The sequence below is a fragment of the Pan paniscus genome, chromosome 19 (assembly GCF_029289425.2).
Source record: "Pan paniscus chromosome 19, NHGRI_mPanPan1-v2.0_pri, whole genome shotgun sequence".
Classification (NCBI taxonomy): Eukaryota; Metazoa; Chordata; class Mammalia; order Primates; family Hominidae; genus Pan; species Pan paniscus.
The window spans coordinates 27,656,733-27,679,062 of NC_073268.2; the positions used below are offsets into that span (position 1 = coordinate 27,656,733).

The window sequence follows — 22,330 nt, forward strand, 5'->3', positions numbered from 1 at the left end:
AAGTCACGTTCTGTCCTTCTCAGTACATCATCAGGAGTCATGGTATCAGTCTGTCCTCTTGGTGATAATTTAATTACTTGTTTAAGGTGTTGTTCACTAGGTTAATCCACAATAAAGTTACCATTTTCCCCTTTGTAATTAATAAGTGATTTGTAAGGAATATTTTAAGACCTTGTGAATATTCTGTTTCTTATCAAACTTTCACCCACTGGCTTTGACATCCATTGATGATTCTTGGCAGAGTAATTTACAGTGATGCTTGTACAACGGTGATTTTTCTAATTCCATCATTTCCGCTACACTTATTGTTCTTCTGCTGGAAGAGAGAGTGTTCCCTTTCCCTTCTCCCTCATTTAATTACTTATATGAGGGTGAATTGGTAGATTCTAGTTTCATTCCACAAATATTCTGTCTGTTAATAAATATCATTATTTATTTTAGTGTTCATTGTCCCAGATTTGGGCAGTGGGAACGAATTCAAAACTGGCTCCTGCATTTTTCTAACATGTCTCAATCGTTGTTTGAGGGCTTCCTTGTTTTTTCGTCACAATATACCCCAGGTTCATCTGATGTTTTCCCTACCTCATCCCTAGAATCAGCTGTTTCTCCAGGGAATCTTGGTTTCTTTCTGTGGAGAAGGGAAAACATTTGCTTCCCTAACAAGGGTGTTCTGAGAATGTCTCATCTCCGAAGACACCAGCCAGCCCTCCATGCCTCAGCCCTCCTATCAGCCCTCCTCCCATCAGCCCTCCTCCCATCAGCCCTCCTCACATCAGCCCTCCTCCCATCAGCCCTCCTCCCATCAGCCCTCCCGCCATCAGCCCTCCTCCCATCAGCCCTCCCGCCATCAGCCCTCCTCCCATCAGCCCTCCTCTCATCAGCCCTCCTCCCATCAGCCCTCTTGCCATCAGCCCTCCTCCCATCAGCCCTCCCGCCATCAGCCCTCCCGCCATCAGCCCTCCCCCCATCAGCCCTCCCGCCATCAGCCCTCCCGCCATCAGCCCTCCTCCCATCAGCCCTCCTGCCATCAGCCCTCCTCCCATCAGCCCTCCCATCAGCCCTCCTCCCATCAGCCCTCCCGCCATCAGCCCTCCTCCCATCAGCCCTCCTGCCATCAGCCCTCCTCCCATCAGCCCTCCTGCCATCAGCCCTCCTCCCATCAGCCCTCCTCCCATCAGCCCTCCCGCCATCAGCCCTCCTCCCATCAGCCCTCCTCCCATCAGCCCTCTTGCCATCAGCCCTCCTCCCATCAGCCCTCCTGCCATCAGCCCTCCTCCCATCAGCCCTCCTCCCATCAGCCCTCCCGCCATCAGCCCTCCTCCCATCAGCCCTCCCGCCATCAGCCCTCCTCCCATCAGCCCTCCCGCCATCAGCCCTCCTCCCATCAGCCCTCCTCCCATCAGCCCTCTTGCCATCAGCCCTCCTCCCATCAGCCCTCCCCCCATCAGCCCTCCCGCCATCAGCCCTCCCGCCATCAGCCCTCGCCCCATCAGCCCTCCTCCCATCAGCCCTCCCACCATCAGCCCTCCTCCCATCAGCCCTCCAGCCATCAGCCCTCCCCCCATCAGCCCTCCCGCCATCAGCCCTCCTCCCATCAGCCCTCCCGCCATCAGCCCTCCCGCCATCAGCCCTCCTCCCAACAGCCCTCCTCCCATCAGCCCTCCCGCCATCAGCCCTCCTCCCATCAGCCCTCCCGCCAGCAGCCCTCCCGCCATCAGCCCTCCTCCCAACAGCCCTCCTCCCATCAGCCCTCCCATCAGCCCTCCCGCCATCAGCCCTCCTCCCATCAGCCCTCCTCCCATCAGCCCTCCTCCCATCAGCCCTCTTGCCATCAGCCCTCCTCCCATCAGCCCTCCTCCCATCAGCCCTCCCCCCATCAGCCCTCCCGCCATCAGCCCTCCTCCCATCAGCCCTCCCGCCATCAGCCCTCCCGCCATCAGCCCTCCTCCCATCAGCCCTCCTCCCATCAGCCCTCCCGCCATCAGCCCTCCCGCCATCAGCCCTCCTCCCATCAGCCCTCCTCCCATCAGCCCTCTTGCCATCAGCCCTCCTCCCATCAGCCCTCCATGCCTCAGCCCTCCTCCCATCAGCCCTCTTGCCATCAGCCCTCCTCCCATCAGCCCTCCTCCCATCAGCCCTCCCGCCATCAGCCCTCCTCCCATCAGCCCTCCTGCCATCAGCCCTCCTCCCATCAGCCCTCCTCCCATCAGCCCTCTTGCCATCAGCCCTCCTCCCATCAACCCTCTTGCCATCAGCCCTCCTCCCATCAGCCCTCCTCCCATCAGCCCTCCTCCCATCAGCCCTCTTGCCATCAGCCCTCCTCCCATCAGCCCTCCCATCAGCCCTCCTCCCATCAGCCCTCCCGCCATCAGCCCTCCCGCCATCAGCCCTCCTCCCATCAGCCCTCCCGCCATCAGCCCTCCTCCCATCAGCCCTCCTCCCATCAGCCCTCCCACCATCAGCCCTCCCGCCATCAGCCCTCCTCCCATCAGCCCTCTTGCCATCAGCCCTCCTCCCATCAGCCCTCTTGCCATCAGCCCTCCTCCCATCAGCCCTCCCGCCATCAGCCCTCCTCCCATCAGCCCTCCCATCAGCCCTCCTCCCATCAGCCCTCCTCCCATCAGCCCTCTTCCCATCAGCCCTCCCACCATCAGCCCTCCTCCCATCAGCCCTCCCGCCAGCAGCCCTCCCGCCATCAGCCCTCCTCCCATCAGCCCTCCCGCCATCAGCCCTCCCGCCATCAGCCCTCCCCCCATCAGCCCTCCTCCCATCAGCCCTCCCGCCATCAGCCCTCCTCCCATCAGCCCTCCTCCCATCAGCCCTCCCGCCATCAGCCCTCCCCCCATCAGCCCTCCTCCCATCAGCCCTCCCGCCATCAGCCCTCCCGCCATCAGCCCTCCCGCCATCAGCCCTCCTGCCATCAGCCCTCCTCCCATCAGCCCTCCCGCCATCAGCCCTCCCACCATCAGCCCTCCTCCCATCATCCCTCCTCCCATCAGCCCTCCATGCCTCAGCCCTCCTCCCATCAGCCCTCTTGCCATCAGCCCTCCTCCCATCAGCCCTCCCCCCATCAGCCCTCCTCCCATCAGCCCTCCTGCCATCAGCCCTCCTCCCATCAGCCCTCTTGCCATCAGCCCTCCTCCCATCAGCCCTCCTCCCATCATCCCTCCTCCCATCAGCCCTCCCGCCATCAGCCCTCCTCCCATCAGCCCTCCCGCCATCAGCCCTCCTCCCATCAGCCCTCCTCCCATCAGCCCTCCCGCCATCAGCCCTCCCACCATCAGCCCTCCTCCCATCATCCCTCCTCCCATCAGCCCTCCATGCCTCAGCCCTCCTCCCATCAGCCCTCTTGCCATCAGCCCTCCTCCCATCAGCCCTCCCCCCATCAGCCCTCCTCCCATCAGCCCTCTTGCCATCAGCCCTCCTCCCATCAGCCCTCCTCCCATCATCCCTCCTCCCATCAGCCCTCCCACCATCAGCCCTCCCACCATCAGCCCTCCTCCCATCAGCCCTCCCCCCATCAGCCCTCCCGCCATCAGCCCTCCCGCCATCAGCCCTCCTCCCATCAGCCCTCTTGCCATCAGCCCTCCTCTCATCAGCCCTCTTGCCATCAGCCCTCCTCCCATCAGCCCTCTTGCCATCAGCCCTCCTCCCATCAGCCCTCCTGCCATCAGCCCTCCTCCCATCAGCCCTCCTCCCATCAGCCCTCCCGCCATCAGCCCTCCTCCCATCAGCCCTCCCGCCATCAGCCCTCCTCCCATCAGCCCTCCCGCCATCAGCCCTCCTCCCATCAGCCCTCCTCCCATCAGCCCTCTTGCCATCAGCCCTCCTCCCATCAGCCCTCCCCCCATCAGCCCTCCCGCCATCAGCCCTCCCGCCATCAGCCCTCGCCCCATCAGCCCTCCTCCCATCAGCCCTCCCACCATCAGCCCTCCTCCCATCAGCCCTCCAGCCATCAGCCCTCCCCCCATCAGCCCTCCCGCCATCAGCCCTCCTCCCATCAGCCCTCCCGCCATCAGCCCTCCCGCCATCAGCCCTCCTCCCAACAGCCCTCCTCCCATCAGCCCTCCCGCCATCAGCCCTCCTCCCATCAGCCCTCCCGCCAGCAGCCCTCCCGCCATCAGCCCTCCTCCCAACAGCCCTCCTCCCATCAGCCCTCCCATCAGCCCTCCCGCCATCAGCCCTCCTCCCATCAGCCCTCCTCCCATCAGCCCTCCTCCCATCAGCCCTCTTGCCATCAGCCCTCCTCCCATCAGCCCTCCTCCCATCAGCCCTCCCCCCATCAGCCCTCCCGCCATCAGCCCTCCTCCCATCAGCCCTCCCGCCATCAGCCCTCCCGCCATCAGCCCTCCTCCCATCAGCCCTCCTCCCATCAGCCCTCCCGCCATCAGCCCTCCCGCCATCAGCCCTCCTCCCATCAGCCCTCCTCCCATCAGCCCTCTTGCCATCAGCCCTCCTCCCATCAGCCCTCCATGCCTCAGCCCTCCTCCCATCAGCCCTCTTGCCATCAGCCCTCCTCCCATCAGCCCTCCTCCCATCAGCCCTCCCGCCATCAGCCCTCCTCCCATCAGCCCTCCCGCCATCAGCCCTCCTCCCATCAGCCCTCCTCCCATCAGCCCTCTTGCCATCAGCCCTCCTCCCATCAACCCTCTTGCCATCAGCCCTCCTCCCATCAGCCCTCCTCCCATCAGCCCTCCTCCCATCAGCCCTCTTGCCATCAGCCCTCCTCCCATCAGCCCTCCCATCAGCCCTCCTCCCATCAGCCCTCCCGCCATCAGCCCTCCCGCCATCAGCCCTCCTCCCATCAGCCCTCCCGCCATCAGCCCTCCTCCCATCAGCCCTCCTCCCATCAGCCCTCCCACCATCAGCCTTCCCGCCATCAGCCCTCCTCCCATCAGCCCTCCCGCCATCAGCCCTCCTCCCATCAGCCCTCCTCCCATCAGCCCTCCCACCATCAGCCCTCCCGCCATCAGCCCTCCTCCCATCAGCCCTCTTGCCATCAGCCCTCCTCCCATCAGCCCTCTTGCCATCAGCCCTCCTCCCATCAGCCCTCCCGCCATCAGCCCTCCTCCCATCAGCCCTCCCATCAGCCCTCCTCCCATCAGCCCTCCTCCCATCAGCCCTCTTCCCATCAGCCCTCCCACCATCAGCCCTCCTCCCATCAGCCCTCCCGCCAGCAGCCCTCCCGCCATCAGCCCTCCTCCCATCAGCCCTCCCGCCATCAGCCCTCCCGCCATCAGCCCTCCCCCCATCAGCCCTCCTCCCATCAGCCCTCCCGCCATCAGCCCTCCTCCCATCAGCCCTCCTCCCATCAGCCCTCCCGCCATCAGCCCTCCCCCCATCAGCCCTCCTCCCATCAGCCCTCCCGCCATCAGCCCTCCTCCCATCAGCCCTCCCGCCATCAGCCCTCCTGCCATCAGCCCTCCTCCCATCAGCCCTCCCGCCATCAGCCCTCCCACCATCAGCCCTCCTCCCATCATCCCTCCTCCCATCAGCCCTCCATGCCTCAGCCCTCCTCCCATCAGCCCTCTTGCCATCAGCCCTCCTCCCATCAGCCCTCCCCCCATCAGCCCTCCTCCCATCAGCCCTCCTGCCATCAGCCCTCCTCCCATCAGCCCTCTTGCCATCAGCCCTCCTCCCATCAGCCCTCCTCCCATCATCCCTCCTCCCATCAGCCCTCCCGCCATCAGCCCTCCTCCCATCAGCCCTCCCGCCATCAGCCCTCCTCCCATCAGCCCTCCTCCCATCAGCCCTCCCGCCATCAGCCCTCCCACCATCAGCCCTCCTCCCATCATCCCTCCTCCCATCAGCCCTCCATGCCTCAGCCCTCCTCCCATCAGCCCTCTTGCCATCAGCCCTCCTCCCATCAGCCCTCCCCCCATCAGCCCTCCTCCCATCAGCCCTCTTGCCATCAGCCCTCCTCCCATCAGCCCTCCTCCCATCATCCCTCCTCCCATCAGCCCTCCCACCATCAGCCCTCCCACCATCAGCCCTCCTCCCATCAGCCCTCCCGCCATCAGCCCTCCCCCCATCAGCCCTCCCGCCATCAGCCCTCCTCCCATCAGCCCTCTTGCCATCAGCCCTCCTCTCATCAGCCCTCTTGCCATCAGCCCTCCTCCCATCAGCCCTCTTGCCATCAGCCCTCCTCCCATCAGCCCTCTTGCCATCAGCCCTCCTCCCATCAGCCCTCTTGCCATCAGCCCTCCTCCCATCAGCCCTCCCGCCATCAGCCCTCCCGCCATCAGCGCTCCTCCCATCAGCCCTCCTCCCATCAGCCCTCCCGCCATCAGCCCTCCTCCCATCAGCCCTCCCGCCATCAGCCCTCCTCCCATCAGCCCTCCTCCCATCAGCCCTCTTGCCATCAGCCCTCCTCCCATCAGCCCTCTTGCCATCAGCCCTCCTCCCATCAGCCCTCCTCCCATCAGCCCTCCTCCCATCAGCCCTCCCGCCATCAGCCCTCCTCCCATCAGCCCTCCTCCCATCAGCCCTCCTCCCATCAGCCCTCCTCCCATCAGCCCTCCCGCCATCAGCCCTCCTCCCATCAGCCCTCCTCCCATCAGCCCTCTTGCCATCAGCCCTCCTCCCATCAGCCCTCTTGCCATCAGCCCTCCTCCCATCAGCCCTCCCGCCATCAGCCCTCCTCCCATCAGCCCTCCTCCCATCAGCCCTCCTCCCATCAGCCCTCCCGCCATCAGCCCTCCTCCCATCAGCCCTCCTCCCATCAGCCCTCCTGCCATCAGCCCTCCTCCCATCAGCCCTCCCGCCATCAGCCCTCCTCCCATCAGCCCTCCCCCCATCAGCCCTCCTGCCATCAGCCCTCCTCCCATCAGCCCTCCCGCCATCAGCCCTCCTCCCATCAGCCCTCCCGCCATCAGCCCTCCTCCCATCAGCCCTCCTCCCATCAGCCCTCCCGCCATCAGCCCCCCATCAGCCCTCCTCCCATCAGCCCTCCTCCCATCAGCCCTCCTCCCATCAGCCCTCCCTCCATCAGCCCTCCCGGCATCAGCCCTCCTCCCATCAGCCCTCCTCCCATCAGCCCTCCTGCCATCAGCCCTCCTCCCATCAGCCCTCCTCCCATCAGCCCTCCCGCCATCAGCCCTCCGGGCAGATCTACACTAGAATGCAATGGACCTTTGTGTCATCCCTTAGCGTGGTGCGTTCATGCTGTTCAGGTGTTTTGGAAGGAACACTGCTGAGGCGCCGGGGCCTAAAGCAGCAGATCAGTGGCACCTTCATCACAGTTTTAAAATGGTGATGAGCTTAAAAAAAGAGGTAGAGTTGGGCATCCAAAAAACTAATAAAAATTAAACTTAAGTACTATAGTTACATCCCTCCTCTGTTAACCTGTGTTTATGTATAATACGGCTCAGTCAGCAGCCCAAGGCTGTTTATGGCCTATGATTCATTGTGGTGTAAAAAACAAGGCCTGTTCCCAGACAGGCATGCTTGAAATAGACCTTCCTCTTCTGCATCCTATCACCTGTGCTTATGTATTTATTTGTCAGCTTTGGTGACAAAGCACTTCAGGGTGTCCCTAACACCAGGGGCTGTCACCTATTGCTCCTTCAGCTAGACTTACTCCTCCTTACTAGGCAGGCAGCTAAATTTTCAGTATTGATTGCAGATCCCATTCTGAGAGTAATTAGGAAGAAAGGCACACCATAGCAACACCTCTACTGGGACACTATTGATTGGGGGAGGGGTCCCTCCTTGGTATAAGGGGTTCCAAAGTCTCCTGTCTGTTGAGTCAGGGTACCGTGCGCAGTGATCCAAATGAGGTTTGCCAACTGCCTTTCTCTTTTTACATCCTCCTTCTCCTTTAGCCTAAGAAGTAGAATGTCTTTGTCACTGTGGTCAGGGACTGGCTCTGGCAGTAGCAGCCCAGGCGGGAGAGCACAGGCTAACCCACCGAGCTGACACAAGATGTGAGGATCTGGCTCTAATTAGATTGAGTTCTACTAATTAGAGGTTAAGAGTATATAAACCTGAGATTAGAAGCCATGAAGTACTATGGCTTGTAACTTTAGGAGTTATTCAGGTCCTTGCCAAGTTTGGCAGATAACTCGCATGTACACAGGGAAACAGGAGCTACTAGTTTGTGCTCGGAGTTTAGGGGTGCTCTCACCACATCCCACGTGTGGAATAGCCCAGCTGCTTTGATGCTGGTCAGCAGGGATGGGCATGGTGTCAGTGTACAAGTACTGGCCTCAGGGGAAGGAGGAGCCTGGGTGGTGTCAGCAATATGCAGCAGGCCTCTAGGTCGCTACTTGCACCTTCTCAGGGAGAGGCATGGGAGAGGGGCTGCCATCTGCCTTCACACTTGTGACTGCCACAGGGAAAAGAGGGCATGTGGGCTTCCTGTGGCAAGGTAAAGACTGGTGTGGCATCTTGTAGGGCCCTGTTAATCAGCAAAGAGCAGAGAAGACAACGGAGAGCCAGGCCACAGAGGGAAGAGGGGGCAGGCTGATGTTGAGCTTCCCGTGATTGTGGCTGCTTTTGTGCAGAGAGATTCCTGGTCATTACAGAGTGTGATGGGCATGTTTATCTAATTGCAGGGACCCCAGAGCTAAGCACAGCTGAGCGGAAGGAGTTGGAGAACAAGTTGAAGGAGCGGGAGGAATTCCTAATTCCCATTTACCATCAGGTAGCCGTGCAGTTTGCTGACTTGCACGACACACCAGGCCGGATGCAGGAGAAGGGTGTTATTAGCGTAAGTACAATGGTTGCCACTTCTTGTCAGAGGCCCACATGTGGGCAAGTGTGTGTGTGTGTTGCACACAGGCTCATAAGCAGGGAGCTATGAGGGCCAAATTAAAACAACTTCTGCAGATCAAAACATTTTCAATATTTTTTAGATTTTCACTGTTTCTGTAACTGTTATCATCTTAAAACAATGTATAATTTAGGTTTCCATTAATTCCTCAGGAGGCAAGCTGCATTTTACTGGTGGGAAACTGAGTCACATGTGACTTCATTGGTGGCGGGTCCTCAGGATGTGGGTTACTATAGGGTCAAGGCTCCCGCAGCAGCTAATTAATAATTGATCTGCAAGTTGTTTGATCCATCTTCTCAAAACGAATTTATCCTTGTCTGGTTATCTGGGAACTCACAGCCTCTTCCCCAGAACATCTCAGCCATGTGTGGGATCAGCATTAGCCAGGCCCATGGCTGTGCACAGTGCTGCAGACAGCAGGGCATGTGGGCTGCATTTCTGCCCTGGGGGACATCTGGAAGTGCTAGGAGTTTACAGCCAGCTCTTGGGTCTGTGAAGGGCTTGCCTGGAGAATCAGTTTTTATGCCTGTGGGTTTCCCTCCAGACTGAGCATTAAGCAGGAATTAGGACTGGGCTGACTAAGTTTATTCTTCTCTGCATGTAGGATATCCTGGATTGGAAAACATCCCGTACCTTCTTCTACTGGCGCCTGAGGCGTCTTCTGCTGGAGGACCTGGTCAAGAAGAAAATCCACAATGCCAACCCTGAGCTGACTGATGGCCAGATTCAAGCCATGTTAAGGCGCTGGTTTGTGGAAGTGGAAGGAACAGTGAAGGTAGGTTGGACACTCAAAGAGAAGCCTTTTTGCCGAGTTCCTCACACCACCTGAGGGCTGCAAGTCTCGCCAGCAAAGAGTCCACAGGCCTCTAAGGGCAGGAGTAGAAGGGAAACATAGAGATCCAAGCTGTTTCCTCCCCCAGCTACTCCCCCTAACATGTCATGTCACGACATCTTGTTAGAAGAGGTGGTAGGGCATATGTTGCAGCTTATGCAATCATTCAGCAGACCTTTTTGAACACTTACTGGGTACTAGACACTGCATTTGCTTCTGGGGGCATGGCAGTGAAAGAGGCAAATGTTGTTCCTATCCACATAGAGCTCACCATCTAGAGGGGGAGACAGATAAAGAGGTTATGCACAATAGTGAGGCCCATGTTAAACACAGCAAAGGGCACAGAGCACAGCGAGAAGATACTTGACCCTCTCTGGGAAGGATGGGGGAGAGTCTAAGAAGCCTTGTGAAGTAAGTGATGTCTCAGGAGAGGCTGGAAAACAAAGCAGAAATGAACCAGAAGAAAAGGCTGGATTTGGGGGTGGTCAGGGCTTAGGAGGAATGTTCCTGCAGAAGGAACAGCATCATCCTAAGCCATGAGAGTAAGAGTAACATGCATCAAAGGAACATCCTGCAACTCTTTCAGGGCAGCTCAGAGACTGGGTGCCTGGTAGGAAGAAGGGGCAGGGGCATGATCACACAGGGCCATGTAAGCTGTCAAGGAGTTTGGACTTTGTCCTGAGGCCTGTCGGAAACCACTCAGGTATTTTAAGCAGTGGAGTGACATGCTCTGATTTCTATTTTAGAAAGACCACTCAGGGGGCTGCGTGGAGGAGGGAATTGGAGGGGCTAAGAGCAGAAGCCTAATAGGTTGTGATCGGCAGGAGATGCCATGACTACAACTAAAGAGCTGCCTACTTCCAATCAGAGATGGAAGGAAGTATCCACCCTTATGCAGGGAAAGGGACCTATGAAGCTGGCATTTTCTTGGGGTGATCTCACAGAGAGGGCTCGTGACCTAGAGCAGTAACCCCACTGAGATGGTGTCCTTGGTGCTCTAGCCTCAGTGTTGGGGATGGGGCGGGTCTCAAGCCAGGATGACCTAGCAAGGGCACCAGCATTTGCTCCTGGAATAGTGGGCTGCATAAGTCACTCCATGGATGGGAAGAAAAAGCTGGAACTTTTATTTCTGTTTATTTTTACTAACAAAAAGAAATTAACCTTTATTAGTAATTAATATATGGATTAATCATTTACATCATATATGCATTTTATCAGAATATTGGTAGTATGTGCTCAAAATATATTTGTCTGTCTTTCTCGTTGCTATGTGATCACAAACATTTGGTGACTACCAGGTTAGAGTATTGATGGAGGGCTGGGTGGCTGGTGGTGGCTTGAAGGGTCCTGGCCCACAAAGAGGGGCACTCTGGCCTCTGCCTAGAAAGTGTTGCCTGAAGCCTCTGCTAATCGTTCTCAAGGAGGAGCTCCAAGATTTGCTGTCAGTTTTAAAGCCAGTGAATTGGGGTGCTTCTAGGATTCACCTTTGTATTAAGTCTGCCCATTTTTTTTTTATGACTGAAAAGCTTCTTTGGATAAATATTTCAAATGTGCAGTTGGGGAGCACAGCCTTCTCCGACATTTGGTTCAGGTTAAGGTCAGTCTGTGGCATCATAATTGAGTGAGACAATTTTGTCAGTGGCTACTGGCAGCTTCTAGTGGAAGTTGGCATTGAAAGTCACGCAAGTGTAAAATAAGAGGTTGTTCTCCAGTGAAGAGTGGCCGGCTAGGTAAATGGAGTGTGTGTGTATGTGTGTGGCCAGGAGAGGCCTGCACTGCCTTCCTACCACATTAGTCACTAATGGACGTGTCCAGCCTCAGTAGGCACAAGGATGAGAAGGAAGTTTCCCCCCAAGCATGAAGCAAGTAGATAGGCCCTTCAGCTTTTCCCTAGCATCCTGCTCCCAAGCGGACAGAGCGTCTGAAGAAATAGGTCACTGCCGTCTCTTATCAATGGAGAGAACAGTTGACCACGTGTGTACAAGCTCCTGGCTGGAATTGAAGCACAGAAGAGAACCCCAACCCCATAGCTCAGTAAGAGGCTGCCTAGGTACTGGGGGACAACTATGCTGAGCATTGAGGCTATTTCCCTTGTGCCCACCTACAAAAGGCAGCATTCTCCTGAGTTCTCTGAGAGGAATGCCAAGGACTGAACGTGAGGACGGGTAATCCTATGATGTCAGGGCATGTGGCTTTGAAACCTCCTTCCATATTCTGCAGGCTCAGCAGGACCTAGTTTAGTGTGGGGTGGGTGATAAAATCTGCAGTGCCCTTGAGAGAAGAAAGGGTTGCAGTGTTCAAAAGCCATCTGTGTGCCTCAGAAGGAGTGATGTACAATCTGCTTGCTGTTTGGTGGGCGAGGGGCGGGGGGGGTGGTTCTTCAAAGAATGATAGATACTGTGTGTTGTGTTTCTCAAGTGCAAAGACTGGCTGAGTCTAGACCCTGGCTTTGCACCAGGAAGTGACCCTCTAATCCTTATTGTGGTTGGTTACTGGTAAGAAAAGACATTTCGTGATAGGCATCTATTAGCTATGCCTTGTGTTCTTTTTGTTCCCAGAGAATTTGTTTTCTTAATCTTAATCCTGAAAACAGAAATTCTGGGACAGAAAATTGAAGACACAGTGATATTATATAACTGAGCACTATAATTATTTTGTTTCCCTTAGAGATATCTGTTACCATGAGTTATGGGAGTCTGTTTGAATCCACTGGGACGATCCTACTGTAGGAAATAGTAGGATTTATGGTTCATAGTTTCACTGCAGGCAGAAGCAAAGCATCACTACAGCTCCTTAACGAAAATAACAAGAACAGTAGTTTAAATTGGGTCATAAGAACATGGCACACATTTGTATCCTGGGCATGGTTTCTCACTTGATTCCTAGATCCAAAATTTGAAGTATGTGGTTTTTCAAACAGGCTGATTTATTTTTTCCCAGACCCCAATAGTAGAAATTGAAATTAGGACTCTGCATGGAACAATGAGAATGTGGGTTTTGAAATCTCATAAACTTCGGGATCCCAGCTTTGTCATCTACTGGCATGGGCATATTATTTAAGCCTCCATTCCCTCATCTGTAAAATGGGGGTGGTGTTTATGTCATGGAGTTCAGTGAGTTTTAAATAACATGAGTAAAGTATGGAGCATAAGTCAGATGTGGTGGCTCACGCCTGTAATCCCAGTGCTTTGGGAAGCTGAAGTGGGAGGATCACTTGAGGCCAGGAGTTTGAGACCAGCCTGGATAACAAAGCAAGACCCTGTCTTCACAAAAAATTTTAAAATTTGCTCGGTGTCGTGGCACACACATGTAGTCCTAGCTCCTCAGGGGGCTGAGGCAGGAGCATCGTTTGGGCCAAGGAATTTGAGGTTATAGTGAGCTATGATGGCGCCACTGCACCCCAGCCTGGGCAACAGAGTGAGACCCTGTCTCCAAAAAGAAAAGTACGGAACACAATGTCTGGCTCAGTAGACATTCAAAATATGCTAGTTTCCCCTCCTCCATGTTAGAAGGTAAATAAATAATAGCAACATAGACCAAGTCAAAAATGTACAGCTGATTGACCTCGGCGGAAAGGGGGCTGACTCCTGAGCACAGTGGGTGCTCAGACGCTCTTTGGTTTGGCATGCTCTCATGTTCCCACAACCCGATGCCATGGTGCATTCTTATTGTTCACACAGCTACCCACTCGCTCTTTTTCTGGATTTCCAAGTTAAATGAATGCTCAACGGAGGCCCCTATGAGGACCATAGGAAAAAGCACTATTGACAGGGTCACTTATTTCCACTGACCTCAAAACCTGGCCTCAGGCTACTGATGAATAAGTCTCATACACCAAACTTCTCACACAGGGCCAGGCAGGGAGGAGGTAAGGTAGAACCTGGAAAGTGTTGCTTGGCCCTGCTATGGGCCTGGAGCTGAGATGAGATTGGCTCACAGGAGCTTGGTTCACAGGGGTCTGATGGCCACCCTAGCCCACATGTCCTTTGGCTATTGTACTCTAAAGCCCTTAGAAAAAAAAATCACATCCTTTCTTGGGCTTCTGTTGGATAGGGCTTAGCCTTGTAAGTGTAGGTGTATTGAAAATGTCTTTCCAAAATATGAGTGTACCTTAGGATTTGTATGCCATCCCTACACCCATCAGGCTGTGTGTTTCCCAGAAGTCTAGAAGGTCAGAAATGGGAGGAGCCTCCCTAGCTGGAGGTGTCTCCCAGCAGCTCCCAAGGTGAGTTATTAGTAGGGTATAGTAATCAGGGCTCACATCCATCAGGTTGTGCCCTGGTCACTCCTTGGCCCTGCTGAACCATTGTCTAAGGAGGACTTAACAGCTATCCAATATGTTAGAAATGAAACTTTCCAAACAGGTCATTTAGATGTTGTGAGATAGACTAATTACTACATAAAATTAGTGAGGCTGACTAGTGCCTGAGATACTTATCCGCTGATGCAGACAGAAAGTGTCTGTTGAACATTCATTTTAGGACAGACCACTGTTGTGATGTAGAATTATTGATATTTTATTGATAAAATGTTCTGATACAGATGGATACGCTGACAGGTGGCATACGGGCCCAGGCCTGTCATGATGTTAGCAGCCTAGCATATCACACCTGTTTAAAGTCCACGCTGGAATACTAGGAATGACTGGCCACATTTTCTTTCTTTCTTTTTTTTTTTTTTTTTGTCTCACTCTATTGCCCAGGCTGCTGGAGTAGGTATGATGACTCACTTTCAGCCTCAACCTCCTGGGCTCATGTGATCCTCCCCTTCCACCTCAGCCTCCCAAGTAGCTGGGATTATAGGCACACACTACCCCACCTGGCTGATTTTTTTGTAGAGGTGGGGTTTTGCCATGTTGCCCAGGCTGATCTGAAACTCCTGGACTCCAGCAATTCCCTGCCTCAGCCTCCCAAATTGCTGGGATAACAGGCGTGAGCCACTGTGCCAGGCCCATTTTCGTAATTTTAAGGAGGGAAATAATAATGGCTTCTTCCTGGGAATAAGGTTGGCCTATCCTTCTGGATGACTGGAATTGAGTCTTACAACTGTTCTAAGAGAGCAAACAAGAAACTGTAGGCTCTGGCTGGGCACAGTGGCACACGCCTATAATCCCAGCACTTTGGGAGGCCAAGGCAGGGGAACTGCTTGAGCCCAGGAGTTCAAGACCAGCCTGGGCAACATAACGAGACCCTGTTTCTACCAAAAAAAGTTTTGCCAGGCATGGTGGGGCATGCCTGTAATCCTAGCTATTCAGGATGCCGATGCAGGAGAATCACGTGAGCCCAGGAGTTTCGGGCTGCAATGAGCTGTGATCATGCCACTGTACTCCAGCCTGGGCAACAGGAGGAGCTGTAAACTCCATAACCCAGTGGAAGGGAGCTTGCTTTTCCCAGGTGGAGCAAATTAGCCCACAACAGTATGGTAACTCTCCCAGGTCTGTTGAGAAAAACCAGTGGCACTATGCTTACATAAGTTTGTTTATTTTTGCTAAACATGCAGTTGATTAGAACTTGAGACGCCTTTCCTTCATGTACTCTAGGCTGTAATCCACTGGGGTTTGGCGGTCATTGTCATCCAGTTGTACTTTGCGTAAACAGCAGATCTTTTTATAGGACCCATATTTTCAAGCAACTGTAAAACTTGGAATGCGTTGCCCTAATCCTGTCTGGGAACTTTTCAAAATGTTTAATTTAAACACCTAGCATACTCTGTGGCTGCAGGAGGGGAAGGCAGAAGAGTTTTCTCTAGAGGGTAGCTGGCTTTCCAGTGTAGTGTCTGAGCATTGTTGGAAGCAGGCATCTCGTTAGCTAATACATTACACCAATCAAGGAGAGTTATCTTAAGCCACAATTAATCTGCTCCCTGGCATATGTTGATAGGAAAGCATCATGCTGTTTCTTAATTAAAAGCAAACGGATTAAAAATGATTAATAAGAGTATTAAATATTCTCCTAAACTAAAGGCTTTGGGATTCTTGGGTAAATCTAAAAATCTTGTTTTTTTTTTTTTTTTTTTTTTTTCCATTCTGAAATCCAAGAAGCATTTTATTGTTTTATTTTTCCTCCCCTCCACCCCAATCTTCATAAGTAGGGGTATGTGTAGACGTCCTGAAACCATGGAGCAGAAGAGTAAATTGCCAATGATGGAAATGGAAATGTTGAAATTTAGGTGGCGACGTTTAGGAGCCCAGGGGGACCCATCCATATGTGGGGCGTGCAGCAAGCTGGGTCACAAGAGTGAGTTAAAACCATGTTATGGGAAAAGCAGTGCTACCTTCTCCCTCGTGGATAGGGGCTGATGTGACACTTCCTTTCCTTAGGCGCAAAACACTTTCTCAAGGCAGTTTGGCCTTGAGAGATGCTGGGAGTCCTAACCCAGGCACAGAGAGGAGAGGCTCACTCAGGTTTGCACTGACGGGGCCACACACCCCAGGTGAAGAATTGCTGATCTGCTTATCAGTGATTAGATACAGAACTGGGCACATTTGAGTCAGAAAAAGAAATGGACAAAGAACTAAAAGAGACATACTGCTGATCCTTAGTCCCCGGAAGCCTTCATCTTTCCAATGTAAAGAACTTAATTTTTAGAAACAGAGACGTCGATGAAATGACATACATTAAATAACCAGTCACAACTAAGTCGGCAGCTAAGTTAGAGACAGGAAGTGACAGTCTGAAAAGAAACCATTATATTTGAAGGCACGAGATAGTTAGAAAATAGCCTAGTGCTCAGTTTTGTACTGCTTGAGGCCTCTTGTGATGAAAACATTTCCTCTGCAGCCCAGTAGTCACAGCTGTGGCTTTGGTGACCTTGCTTGCATACAGGCTTCCTGTAGCCACGTCTCAAACCTCAAAGCCTCAGAGTCCCTAACGCACCCACCTATTAAATTATAGCACCAAACTCATTGTCATTCTGACTTTGACTTCGTTAGTGATAACAGAGAAGGATAGCGCACCTTTAAATGACAAGCTTTGTGTTTAATTACCCAAACAAAATGACATAAATATGAATGAGCCCTAATTGTGGTACTTGGTTTTCCGGAAACCATTAACAAAACGATTCCTAAATGATTTGTAAAGAAAATGAGAGGAGAAGAGAGCAAGGAGAAGGCTATTAGGCTTCTAACACACTCCTGAATTATTATGTAGTCAACCACCTAGGAAATACTCAGCTAAATGATCTTGAAAAGGAGGTGAGAGGTGGTTTGTTGAGACTTTCAGAGTTATGGACGTCTTGATGCTTTCGAATACTCTCATAGGTAATAAAATGGGGCTTAGGTTTCTGACCTGGTGGCTCTACCCTGGCAACAAGACTTCCCTCCCATCATTTCCCTGTCTGTGCCTCATCAAAAGACAGTGGGCTCTATTTCAGGAGACTTCATCCATCCAGTGACTGCCAGGCCTCACTGAGGCTAGAGACTTATACTTCAGGCATTGTGTCTCAGCTCCCCTGAGAGCAAAACACCAAATAAACAGCCTTGCCTTCTCAATCACAATTTTACTAAGTAATTTGGGCTTTTAACTGGTTCTCTCAAACCTGTCAGGTTATTGAATTCTCTTAGCCTTTGTCAAATAGGTGGGTCCCTAGAGTCTGACAGGACAGAGTCAGGGTATGAGCACCAGAGTGCTCGGGAGAGCCCCATGGAGACTTCAGGTGTACACCTGTGTCCATAAAGGAAGAGAAGGAGAAGGGGCGCAGCTCCTGCCTCGAGGCCTACTTCTCCTCCTGCACGATGCTGACAGTGAAGGAGAATCGTGGACACGGAGCACACTTTTGGAGTAAGCACTCCAGATCCTGAACAGTCAGGGTGTCCTGGCCTGGCCTGACCCCTGGTGTTTGACCAAGAGTCATCTGTTTGCAGGCCTATGTTTGGGACAATAATAAGGATCTGGCGGAGTGGCTAGAGAAACAGCTGACAGAGGAGGATGGTGTTCACTCGGTAATAGAGGAAAACATCAAATGCATCAGCAGAGACTACGTCCTCAAGCAGATCCGCAGGTGAGACCAACGTGGGGAACTCCACTAGAGAAGGAGGGCTAATTTCTTTGGAATAAAAAGTTTCCAAACAAATCATGAGATGATCGCAGAAATCTTGCGATCTCTGCAGTCTCTTGCTGTTTGAGACAGCTGTAGCTGACCCACAGGTACAGATATGGCCTGAAGCCCAATTCTTTTTCAGCTACTGCTCCCCAGGGGCACTTAGTAATCTCAGCTAGATGAAGGCTTAGTTCACTGTGCCCACCTCTTAGCTCTGAATGCTGATACTCAAACCGGATGAACAACTTAGGGAGGAAAGCTGATTGTGTGTGTGGTGGTTTCCTGGGAAACCACCTCCTCACCTCCTGAAGCCAAGAGTTAGCTGTATTCTTCTAGAGGCTTCAGTCTGCTCCATAGGATCGGTGGTAGAGACTGCAGGGGCATTTTTATAAAAGTTTATTTGGAAACATTTCACTTACAGAAAAGTTATAAAATTAAAAACAGTACAAAGAACACCCCTATATATAATATCTGTACTCAGATTTACCTGTCACATTTTCTCCCCGTTGCTATATCACTTATGAGTGTGCCTGCCCTCCCATATGTGTATACATTTTTCCTCTTTCTGAACTACTTAAGGGTGTTACATATATCATGGCCTTTACCCCCAAATATTTCAGTGTGCATTTGCTGAGAATAGGGATACTTTTACATAACCATCATAAAATGATCCACTTTTGTAAATTTAACATTGATTAAAAACTTTTATCTGATATCTACCATCTGTAGAACATTGCTCATTTTGAGTTTGTCTGATGTCTCCCCATGATGAGATGCAGGTGAGGCACTCTGGCCAGAACCTTCACAGGGCACCACATCTGGGGGCACATGCTGTTTATCTGCTCCTCCTCGTGTTAATTTCATCCGCTGGTCAAGATGTTGCTCCATTTCTCTACCATATAATTACTGATTTTCCCCCCTTGCACCTAATAAGTAGTCTGCGGGAAGACATTTTAAGGCCATGCAAGTATCTTGCTTTCATCAAAATTTCCCTCTGGTGCAGTCTTTACAATGAGCTTGCAAAATGATAACTTTCCAACTCCAGCACACCCTCCACAATTACCAGTCACCACTCAGTCCTCACTCCTGCCGATTCTTTTATATATTCATTATTGGTATAGACTCATGAAGTTCTATTTTTTACCGATTTATAATTCATTGCTGGGCTTCTTTTGATGCCCCAATTGCTGTCTTTGTGACATGCCCCCATTGTTTTTGTTTTGGGTTTAATTCCTTTTTCAACATAGCAAAATGTTTTGGGTTCGTCTTGCACTACCTTGGCTGGATATTTGTAATATAGGGAAACAAATAAGGTGAGGCGTGACTAAAATGTCTGCAGTGGACGGTGCACGCATGTTTATTGGGCAGTTCTTTAGCTGTCCTGATCTAGACACTTCTGCTTCTCTTTTCTTCACCATTCTCAATCTTCCTTTCCAGCTTGGTCCAGGCCAATCCAGAGGTTGCCATGGATTCCATCATCCATATGACCCAGCACATATCACCCACTCAGCGAGCAGAAGTCATACGGATCCTCTCCACAATGGATTCCCCTTCCACGTAGGAAGAGCTTCCTGCCTGTCCCTGCCCTGTCTCTGGAGAAAAGGGCTAGAGCTGCCTTTTACAACTGTAACCACTGTAATGAGAAGGCACAGGAGACCCAGCACTGGAGTCAAATGGCATTTTACTTCCTCTCGTTTCAGGTTATGCATGACATCCTGGGATGTAAGATCACAGAATCCCCCTCCAGCCCACCAGTCACACCTACCCCATTCGGTATTTATTACCCTGGCCAGGCCTAGTCCTCCACTCCCTGCACAGGACTGAGAAGGCAATGAAAGGTACAAACATGTACCATGAGGTCTTACTAACCAAAGTAGGGCTGCCCCTCCTGTCCTGACAGCTCCTTGGCCCCCCAGCATGGGGAAGCGTGAGGAGTTGCCAAGCAGTGAGCAGCCCCCCGCTCACTCCTGGCCCCATGAGCCGCAGCCACAGGCAGCAGAGGAGGGCTAAGGAGAGGAGGAAGCCTCAAGTCCATTGTTTATTACCCCGACTCTTAGCCCAGCACACAGTAGGCACTGGAGAGGAATGATTCCCAGTTTAACCACACTACGGTACCTTTTATGAAGAAAAATTAGAGCATAAAATCTACAAGCTCCATAGGAACTCAAAGATGAGGGCAAAACTGTGAGCCAAGAAGCAGAGAAAGAAAATAGACCCAGTTATTCTTGATTTAGGGGACCTCAACCTTGGATTCAGTCTCTGAGGACAAAGGGAAAGGTAGTTGTTGGCCTGCCTCTCGCCTGCACGTCACTGCTGGACTAGCTGTCGCATGTGGCTGGGAGCTGCAAGGCCAGTGCTTGAGGGGCCCCAGCAGTTCCACAGGCGGTGAAGCCTGAGTTGGCAGAGGAGGAGCCAGAAGAGAACTGCCCTTTCTGCACTGGTGGAAACTAGTTATTTATGCCATGTGGAGAGCCAGCGAGATAGATAGTCTGTTTTGAGGACTTGGAAAGTTGTTCCTATGAAGCCTGGAGCTTGGATGGTTTTGAGAGGGTAATGGTGCCTCCACAGTCACTCTTCCCTAGTTCCAGGATTACTGTCCTAGCAGCTAACGGTTCTACTCTCTTCCCCAGAATGTAGACAGGCAGCAGGTCTCCCCACAGCTCTGAAAGGACCCTGGTGACAGCTACACCCTCAGCACCAGGAGCTGGCCTTCCTGATGAGGGAGGCTTCCAGGAAACACAGAATCCACATGACCTTAAGATTATTTACAACTCAGTCATGGTGCTGCTGTCCTCCAGGCTTACTGGCCCCTCCTGACTGGCATCAGGGGCTTCCTCAGGTGGTGGAGAGAGTTTACTTTCAACAACTAGTTTATTCAAGAAAAGAACTTACTGATTCCTCTGTTCCTAAAGCAAGAGTGGCAGGTGATCAGGGCTGGTGTAGCATCCGGTTCCTTTAGTGCAGCTAATTGCATTTGTCACTGATGACCAAGGAGGAAATCACTAAGACGTTTGAGAAGCAGTGGTATGAACGTTCTTGGACAAGCCACAGTTCTGAGCCTTAACCCTGTAGTTTGCACACAAGAACGAGCTCCACCTCCCCTTCTTCAGGAGGAATCTGTGCGGATGGATTGGCTGGACTTGTCAATGGTTCTGGGTTGCAGGTGGGCACTGTATGGCTGGGTATGGAGCGGACAGCCCCCAGGAGTCAGAGCCTCAGCCCGGCTGCCCTGGTGGAAGGTACAGGTGTTCAGCACCTTCAGAAAAGGGCATAAAGTGGTGGGGGACAATTCTCAGTCCAGGAAAATGCATTGACCATTGCTGGCTATTTGCTTACCTAGTAAGAATTGGATTCATTTTTGACCAGATTATTCTTCTATGCTTTTTTGCAATAAATCAAATCCCACATATCTGCAAGTGGTATGAAGTCCTGCACCCCCCAGGAGGCCTGTCCAGGCATGTCTTCAGAGGCAGGGTGGGTCACACTCATTTACCTCCCCTCTCCCCACCAAATTATGACACAAACGTGTATGTTTCCTCTCTAGAACCCTGTAATGCCTCCTCCCCCATCCCCAGAGCGCCTCACTGTAGGTCTTACCCTGGACAAGGATTTTTCAAGTTGGAGGCACAGAACATGAGCAATCTGACATTCCCACAGCCCCTCAAACATGCAAGGCTACTAAGGCAGGAGGAATATAAATGATGGATATTGACCAAGACCTGCTTGGACGGAGACCGCCATATTATCTGTTCTCTTCGTTCACAAAACAGCCTTCACTTGTCTCAGAATTTGATGGACACATACCGTGATGAGCAGGAGCTTCAGATGCACTCTTTACACATTTTGTTGAAATAAACCTCTACATTTGTAGAAGAGTTACAGTTTGTCATTTCAATCCATGCCCAGCCACCTCATTTCTTGTTCTGCTTTCAGCAGGGGCTCAGTGTGGGGCAAGCCCCTCCATGGCCCTGTAACACCTAAAGCCCTTTGTCTCCTGAACTTGCATAAAGATGATGGGTAGGCAGTAAAAAGCTGGCCTTGGCCAGCCCTGTCTTATCCGCTGAATCAAGGTCAAACTCTGAAAGGCTACAAATGTTCGGGAACCCCGTAGCAGAGGGTCAGTTTTTTAGTTTCTGTTGAGTTTTTCAGGATGGGAAACTTCTTCCTGCTGAGAGCTGGATGGGAGTCCTGGCAGGAATGTCCCCTCCAAAAGAGAATGTCTTTAGAGCAGGGACAAGAAAGACCACAGCTGTTTAGTGAGGATAACAGCTCCAAGCCTTGGAAGCCCAGAGCCCACTGTCCTCCTCAGAAGTCCCTTCTCAGCATACAGGAAGTTGAGAGTGCTCTGATAACTCAGTGTAAACACTGGGGCCGCATGGCCCTTGTTAGAGATTTGAGAGGAAGGTTTTAGATTTTCTTTCTTTAGCTATTCATGGATTTTTAACTCGGCACAAAAAGGCACTCGGGGCAGGAAGCTCATGATTCCGTGCCGTCAACCCTCTGCCTCAGTTTCTCTCTCTAAAAAAACTTTCTATGGGCTGGGCATGGTAACTCACCCCTATAATCCTAGCACTTTGGGAGGCCGAGGTGGGTGTATCATGAGATCAGGAGATTGAGACCATCCTGGCTAACACAGTGAAACCCCCTAAAAATATATAAAAAATTAGGTGGGAGCAGTGTCACACACC

General features: G+C 52.4%; 2 protein-coding genes across 10 annotated transcripts in view; both read left to right on the plus strand.

Moving 5' to 3' along the window:
- Positions 1-21,517, plus strand: part of ACACA (acetyl-CoA carboxylase alpha) — a 331,241-nt gene extending 309,724 nt beyond the window's left edge. For all 9 annotated transcript variants that reach the window (XM_003817948.5, XM_008971230.4, XM_063599111.1 and 6 more), the window contains 4 exons: positions 8,556-8,710; positions 9,378-9,548; positions 17,467-17,603; positions 19,080-21,517. In XM_003817948.5, coding sequence (XP_003817996.1) covers positions 8,556-8,710; positions 9,378-9,548; positions 17,467-17,603; positions 19,080-19,203 — 587 coding nt within the window. In that variant the 3' untranslated portion in view covers positions 19,204-21,517. The remainder of the gene's footprint in view (positions 1-8,555; positions 8,711-9,377; positions 9,549-17,466; positions 17,604-19,079) is intronic.
- On the plus strand, positions 5,095-7,326 carry LOC134729475 (uncharacterized; the record flags this gene model as incomplete). Its single annotated transcript, XM_063598830.1, has 3 exons — positions 5,095-5,744; positions 6,396-6,867; positions 6,921-7,326. Coding segments are annotated over 3 exons (1,398 nt in total), but the record flags the coding sequence as incomplete, so codon positions are not given.
- Positions 21,518-22,330: the final 813 nt, after the last annotated feature.